Genomic DNA, 8,208 nt, shown 5'->3' with positions numbered 1-8,208 from the left:
ACTGTGCCAAGTTATATATTCATGAAATTGTAAGCCTTCATAAGGGTCCCGTGTCCATTATTTCAGATCGTGGTGCGCAGTTCACAGCAAATTGTTGGAGATCCTTTCAGAAAAGATTGGGTACAAAAGTTAATCTTAGTACAACTTTTCACCCTCAGACAGATGGCCAGGAAGAGCGCATCATTCAGACCCTTGAGGATATGTTGAGGGCATGTGTCCTTGATTCCAAAGGTAATTGGGATGATCACTTGCCTCTTATTGAGTTTGCTTACAATAACAGTTACCATGCTAGTGTTGGGATGGCACCATTTAAAGCTCTTTATGGGTGGTGTAGATCACCTATTGGGTGGTTCGAGGTTAGTGAAGCAGAGTTGTTAGGACCAGACTTGGTCTATCAGGCTATGGAGAAAGTCAAGTTAATTCAGGAACGTTTGAAAATGGCTCAGAGTCGCTAGAAGTCTTACACAGATGTGAGATAAAGGGACTTAGATTTCAAGTTAATGACTGGGTGTTCCTTAAAGTTTCACCTATGAAGGGAGTTATGAGGTTTGGTAAGAAGGGGAAGCTCAGTCCTCAGTATATTGGACCATACAGAATCCTGCGAAGGGTTGATCAAGTGGATCATGAGCTTGAGTTGCCACAAGACTTGATTGCTGCGCATCCAGTGTTTCATGTGTCCGTGTTGAGAAAGTGTGTGGGAGACCCGTCGTAGGTTATCCCAACTGATAGGATAACAGTAAATGATAGTTTGACTTATGAAGAACTTCCAGTGGAGATCCTTGATCATCAGGTTTGCAAGTTAAGAATGAAAAAAGAGGCCTCAGTGAAGGTCCTTTTGAGGAGTTAGAAAGCCGAAGAGGCTACGTGGGAAGAAGAAGAAGAAGACATGAAGTCCAGATATCCCCATCTCTTTGAAGAGTCAGCAGAAAATGTTGAAGGTAATTTATCTTCCCATTTAGATTTCACTCTATAGTTCCATGTTTCCAATATTCAGTCAGCTCAGTAGTCACTCAGTCAGTCTCATTCAGCCAGTTCAATAGCTATTCAGTTCTGTAAGCTATTTAGTTTAGCAATCCTTTCAGTTTAGCTTTCAGGTGTTCATGACAGTAGTGAACACATGTTTCCGTCAGACTAGTTAACCAGAACCCATCATTCGAGGAAACACCCTGTATCTTACAACAAAGGTTAGAGTCGTATCGTTAGAGTTTCAGAGGAAATTTGAAGGTTTAAACATTTTGCGAAAGTGGCCAAGAGGCCAACTTCGGAAAACCATAACCCCTCAATTAGTTGAGAATTTTGAAAAGGTTCCTTAATGAAATTTGTAGTACATGGAAGTACATCTCCAGGCATATAAGGATTAGGCCAATCGGAGATCGAAGCAAGGAGATATGATCCTCGCAAAGTGGCTAATGGTAAGGTGCTTAAGATTCGATGGAATCGCCTAAGTTTTGATAGGTCCTTCTTCCAGCCCGATTTCGTGAAAATCCATTGGGAATTTGAGAAATCTTAAAACATAAAAGTTGCAGATTGGTGAAATTCCTTTTAACGATATATTATGGAGCCAAAACAGAGCCCTGTGCTAGAAGTTATGGCCATTTTACCACCTACAGTGCAAGTCGATGCGCAAAAATGGACCGTCGATGTGCAAGGAGGGTAGTCAATGTGCAAGGACAGCCCATCAACATGTTGACGACTCGTCAAGTTGCATAGCCAGTTCAGACCCTCGAAACTCTTTGATTTTGCCAACGGACGGTCATAACGACGAACCGTCAACATGTTGACGGCCCGTCAAATGAACCATAAATATGCGATGATCGCAAAAAGTAGAAATAGGGCCCTTCAGTCTAGAAAAACAGTTTTTCATAATCCATTACGCCCTAGAACGAAGTTTCTCTTCTCCAAACAATACAAGGCTCTAAGGTAAGCGCCTCAAACACTTCCGAGTTAATTCTAGCATAAGATTAGGTAACCTAATTAGGGAATCATTGTTCTTAACCTAGGGTTTTCAAGAAAATCCACGTCCAAGGTTTAAAACATAGGTTTTGGGGATTCTTCTCAAGTTCATACTTATAGATACAAGTTTGGAGCATATACACGTATGTGAGGCTAACTATCTACGTTAGGGGATATTCATGATTCTCTCTACGCCTCGTTCTTTATACTTGCTCGTATCAGCTGCTTGGTGAGCCCCAATTCCTCCGGGGTGTTATCCTGCTTTCAGTCTTTCCAGTTTTAGACAGTTATCCCTTCAGTATTCATTAGAGTCTTCATAGACATAGTCCAGTCTGTCAGATATTAGTAGACCTTGAAATGTTAACCTTGTTGGCATTTATTTCAGATGTTTTAAACTTAAACTAGTAATTCCGCATTTAATATATTTCAGTCAGACTTTTAGTAAATCAGCATGTTTTAGTGTTATTTTCTTATTATTGCATGTTTTGATATCACATGTTGATTCAGCCAGCCTATGGGTTCGCTCGGTCATATGCAGTTAGGCACCGAGTGCCTTGTTATGCCCAGGACATAGTTCGGGGCGTGACAGCTACAATGGTGATGGAGGAGGTAGACAAGGTTGTTTTGGTGGCGGAGGTGGACACAATTGTTCCGGTGGCAGAGGTGACAGAGATGGGTGGCGGCAGATTTAGTTAAAGGAGACAAAAGCAGAAAACTAAAAAAATTAGGACTTTCCACGCTCCAATAGGAAAGTGCATCACATGCTTTATGTCATGTTAGCAGACTGTGTTAAATAGGCACAGTTTGACTCAAGTTTAAGTGTTCAATAGGAATAATTCTTAATTTAAGTGTCTACATGGAATAATCCGACAAGTTTAAGGGCTTGTATATGTATTTGGCCTAACTTACATAATGCTCTTCAATTTATTTATTCTTAATGCCCAAGTGTTTTCAAAGTAGAAATAGTGAATACTTTCTATCACAATTTATGTGGCATAATTTAAATTTTGACTATTAAATTTCTTAATTTTAATTTGATTAGATAGGACTTGGCACGCTTGGAATAAAAGGGATAGATGAAGAATTAGGGATGAAAAATTAGAAGATAGGAGTAAGACCCACTTAGTAATGAACTCTATAGGCAAACTTAGGTATTCTAAACCTAAATCCTACTAATTGGAATTCAACCAAGGAACCTAAACTATTTGAATTCAAAGATGACTCAAAATTGGAAGTCCACAAAAGAGCAATCCTATGAGAATTCAATGGAAAGGATTCAATTTGCAACTAAGAAATTACACTTAGTCAACCAAATAAACTATATTAAGATAACTAAAAAATCTCTCAAAATGAGTTTTTCATCAATATTCAACCTAAAAAGCAAATGAAGACTAAGTGTCCTCTTTATAGTCTTGACATTACAACAAAGGTCCTAAAGTGGCTCTTTGCGAAAATAACCCCAACATGGGTCTTCAATGCTCCAATTGTCCAATGCTTTCAATTATGACCTTAATTTGCATCCTTAGCCTTGAATTGAATTCTAGACCAATATTTGCATCTTTTAGCCATGAATTGCATTTCTAGCCACTTTGCGCTCCTAGCCACTTTTTGAGGTGGCCTCTTCAAGATCGTCCCAAGCTATTTCCCAAATGTTGTAGACTCTTAAAATCCTCTCCTCAAGCTGTTCCAATGCCCCTCTCCTCATGAACATGACTTGGAGTAGTTGGAGCTCATTTGCTTGTCTATGTGTGAAAAGTCTTGAGGGACTTGTGCCAATTGGGATCATATCATCCTCCCCTTCTTGGAGAAGATTCGTCCTGGAATCTAAAGGCATACCTACAACACAAGAAGAAAGATCACTTACATTGAAAACATTATGGACATTATACTCACTTGATAAGTCAATCTTGTAGGCATTGTCAATGATTTTCTCAAGGACTTTGAATGGTCTATCTCCTCTTGGACTCAACTTTCCTTTCCTCAATTGGAGAAACCTCTCTTTCCGAAAGTTAATCCAAACCCAATCATTGGGTTGAAATTCCACTTTCTTCCTCCCATGGTTTTGTCTCTTGGCCACTTTGGTTGATCTTGTCAATGCTTTCCTTTACCTTGGCATGGATTTTCACCATTTTGGCCGCCCTTTGCTTGGCATCTAAACTCACAACAACATTATTAGACGAAGTGGTTAAGGTTAAGGGAATCAAAGGATTAAAACCATAACACACTTTAAATGGGGTCATGCCAATAGATGAACGGAGAGACCTATTATAAGCAAACTCAATCAAAGGCAAACGGTCTTCCCAAGAAGTGGGTTTTCCTTTAATCATACATCAAAGCATGCTCCCCAGAGTCCTATTCACTACTTCAGTTTGACCATCCATTTGAGGGTGGCAAGAAGTAGAGAACATGAGATTGGTACCAAGTGTACCCCAAAGGCTCTTCCAAAAATGACTAAGGAACTTGGAATCCTTATCAAAAACAATAGTGCGGGGGACTCCATGCAATTTAAGCACATGATTTACAAACAAAAGATGCTACATGAGATGCATCATCACATTTATGGCATGGTATAAAATGAGACATTTTAGAGAACCTATCTACCACAACAAAAATACTATCATAACCCCTTTTGGTTCTTGGAAGAGCCAAAATGAAATCCATAGAAATGTCAATCTAAGGACCAGTAGGAGTAGAAAGGGGAGTATACATACCTTAAGGCCGAGTCTTGGACTTGGCTTTTTTGCATTCCAAGCATTTCCCACAAATCTTTTCCACATCATGCCACATCTTGGGCCAATAGAATTGTTCATGTAGAATGTCAAGTGTCTTGGCCACTTCAAAGTGACCCATCATACCTCCACTATGGGCTTCCTTGACAAACAACTCCCTCTATGAGCTCATAGGGACAGAAACCTTGTCATCTTTGAATAAGAACCCATCCACAAGTTGGAACCATTCAATCATTTTTCCTTGAGTCAATTCTTCAGAAATTTCTTTAAAATCGGGATCTTGAGAGTAGAATCCCTTAAGGCTTTCAAATCCCATCATCCTAGAAGTCATAGTGTTTAGCAAGACATACCTTCTAGACAATGCATCCGCCATCACATTTTCTTTTCCCTTCTTGTAATGGATCACATAAGGGAAAACTTCAATAAGTTCCACCCATTTTGCATGTCTTTTGTTGAGTTTGGATTGGCTCTTCAAATGCTTCAAGGATTCATGATCCAAAAGAATAAAAAATTCTTGTGCCACAAATAATGTTGCCAATAGGTCAATACCCTCACAAGTGCATACAATTCCTTGTCATAAGTAGAGTAGTTCAATGATGCCCCTTTAAGCTTTTCACTAAAGTAAGCCAATGGCTTACCTTCTTGCATCAATACACCACCTATGCCAACCCCGAAAGCATCACACTTAACTTTAAAAGTTTTCTCAAAGTTGGGTAATTGCAACAATGGTGACGAACTGAACATGGACATAAATTCTTGAAATGCTTTCTCTTGCTCATCTCCCCAAACAAAAGGAACATTTTTTTCTATCAATTTGTTCAAGAGAGAGGCAATTGTACTAATTCCCTTTACAAACCTCCTATAGAAACTTTCCAACCCATGGAAAATCCTCATATCGGTTGCATTTTTAGGAGTTGGCCAAGTTCTAATAGACTCCACCTTTTCTTCATCAACCTCCACACTATTTGCAGTTACCACAAAACCCAAGAATACCACTTTATCAGCACAAAAAGAACATTTCTTGAGATTAGCAAACAACATCTCACGCAACAATACGTCAAATACTTACCTCAAATGGCCTACATGCTACTCAATTGATTTGCTATACACTAGAATATCATCAAAATAAACAACCACAAACTTATTGATAAATGGTTTTAAGACATCGTTCATCAATCTCATAAATGTTCTAGGTGCATTGGTTAGGCCGAATGGCATGACAAGCCACTCATAGAGGCTAAAATTGGTTTTGAAGGTCGTTTTCCACTCATCACCGGGGTTCATTCGAATTTGGTGATAGCCACTTCTAAGATCAACCTTCGAAAATACATTTGAGCCACAAAGATCATCCAACATATCATCAAGTCTAGGAATAGGATGGCGATACTTTACCGTGATTTTATTAACGACTTTACAATCAATGCACATCCTCCAAGTACCATCTTTCTTTGGAATAAGAATCACTAGAACGGCACATGGGCTAAGAATCTCCTTCACTAGACCCTTCTCACGAAGTTCCTCAACTTGCCTTTGCAATTCTTTTGTTTCTTCCGGATTGCTCCTATAAGCCAATTTGTTGGGAATTTGTGAAACCGGCACAAAGTCAATTTGATGTTCAATACCCCTCAATAGGGGTAATCCATTGGGTATCTCCTCCAAAAATAGATCATTATATTCCTGCAAAAGAGAAGACACACTACTAGGCAAAGTGGTAATAGTTTGATTAGTATGCAAAAGAAGATTTTTGTTTACAAGGTACACCATGAAATGCCTCTCATCAATTCCCTTCAAACAATTGCTTGGTTTGGCCAACATGCACCTCTTGGATCCATCTTGAGATGATCCTTCTCCACAAGTGGTCACCAATGCTCCCTTCTCACGCTTCTGCATTTCCTCCACTTGAACCCTCTCTCGGAGTTCCTTTATGATTCTATAATCTTCACTCACTTGATAGGGTGTTAATGGAGCAAGAACAAATTTCCGACCCCCAAGTACAAATGTATACTTATTAGACCTCCCACTATATTGCGCATCCCTATCAAATTTCCAAGTCCTCCCAAGCAAGATGTGACATGCTTGCATTGGTACTACGTCATATAAGAGCTTATCTTCATACCTCCTAATGCTAAACCTGATAATGCCTTGCTTGGTCACTCTCATTTCACCACACTCATTAAACCATTGTAGTTTGTAAAGGCTAGGATGTTTCCTTGTGCAAAACTTTATGTGTTCAACCAAGAATTGGCTCACCGCATTCGTACAACTCCCACCATTAATAATCAAAGAACACACCTTGTCCACTATCTTGCATCTAGAATGAAATAGATTCTCCCTTTGATTACTCTCCTCTCTAGCTAATGAACCTATGGCTCTCCTAGCTACAATGGCAAAGTTCAATCTCTCCTCCATCCTTTTTTCAACATCATCTTCGGATTCACCCTCATGCTCACTCTTTTCTCCCTCATTATCACTACCAACCCTATCCTTATCTTTCTCATCGGTTCGGTACCTATCATGTAGAACCATAATTGATCTTCTATTGGGGCATTCACTTAAAATGTGCCCTCTACCTTGACATTTGAAACATTGGATGGTAGATGGATGAGGATAGTTAGGTTTATCATTGTTACCTCCTTTGGCCTTATCATCTCCTTTGGCCTTGTAGTCAAACTTGGCTTGAGGTGCTTGAGTGGTGGTCTTGGGCTTCTCGCAAGTGAAAGTTTTCCATTTCTCTTTACCTTTGTTCCATGTTGAAGATGTGGTGTTCTTTGCCTTGTACGCTCTCTCTTCCTTCAAATCCGCTTCAACCTTGGAAGCATCATGAAACGCTTCCTCTAGACTCCTATAAGTTTGTAGCCTCATGGGTTTGGAGATCCCCCGATTTAGGTTAGCCACAATTCTTATGAGAGTGTAGTTCAAGTGTTCTTCTATTTTGGACTTCATCCTCAAATTTTTAGACTCATCAAAGCACTCCTCAACACTCTTGGAGCCTTGTTTCAACATGTACACTTTCTTGAGCACTTCTTGATAGTACGTAGGAGGCAAATACCTCATTTATATGAGCTCAATCAATTCATTCCAAGTAGAGAGATCAAATATATGTTGTTGAGCGCTATCTCGCCTTTTGGATTCCCACCAAGTTGATGCATATCCCCCAAATTGGGTGAGGGCATACCTTGCTCTCAACGCCTCCGACACATTGTTAGTGAGGAATATCCTCTCACTTTGCAACTTCCATTCAAGGAACTCTTCCGGATCACTATTTCCCTTGAACCTTGGAAGGGTCACCTTGATGGTATTCAAGTTTCGATCATTATCTCCTCACTCTTCATGACCTTGCCATCTACCTCGGTCTTCATGACCTTGGAATCTTGCATCATGGCCTTGAAATCTCCCAAAGCCACCCTATCTTCCTTTATCCCGGTTAGCTATTGGACCACGCCTTCCTCTATTATGGGGTTCATCTCCCAATCTTTCTTGTTGAATCTCTTCAACCTCCTCATCAAACAACGGGTTTTGAAATTGG

The 8,208-nt window shown here is 39.8% G+C and overlaps 1 protein-coding gene across 1 annotated transcript; it reads right to left on the bottom strand.

Annotated features, from left to right (window-relative positions):
• Positions 1–5,768: 5,768 nt before the first annotated feature.
• On the bottom strand, positions 5,769–7,736 carry LOC132048956 (uncharacterized). Its single transcript, XM_059439638.1, has one exon. It carries the CDS (start codon positions 7,734–7,736, stop codon positions 5,769–5,771), a length of 1,968 nt encoding a protein of 655 aa, XP_059295621.1.
• Between the last annotated feature and the right edge of the window lie 472 nt (positions 7,737–8,208).

This window comes from Lycium ferocissimum, chromosome 3 (assembly GCF_029784015.1).
Source record: "Lycium ferocissimum isolate CSIRO_LF1 chromosome 3, AGI_CSIRO_Lferr_CH_V1, whole genome shotgun sequence".
Taxonomy (NCBI): Eukaryota; Viridiplantae; Streptophyta; class Magnoliopsida; order Solanales; family Solanaceae; genus Lycium; species Lycium ferocissimum.
Note: the sequence above shows the minus strand (reverse complement) of the source record. Positions and strands in the feature narration are given on the sequence as shown.

Excerpts from the sequence above, each read along its gene's own strand:
- LOC132048956 (XM_059439638.1), bottom strand. The coding sequence starts at position 7,736 with ATGAGGTATTTGCCTCCTACGTACTATCAAGAAGTGCTCAAGAAAGTG.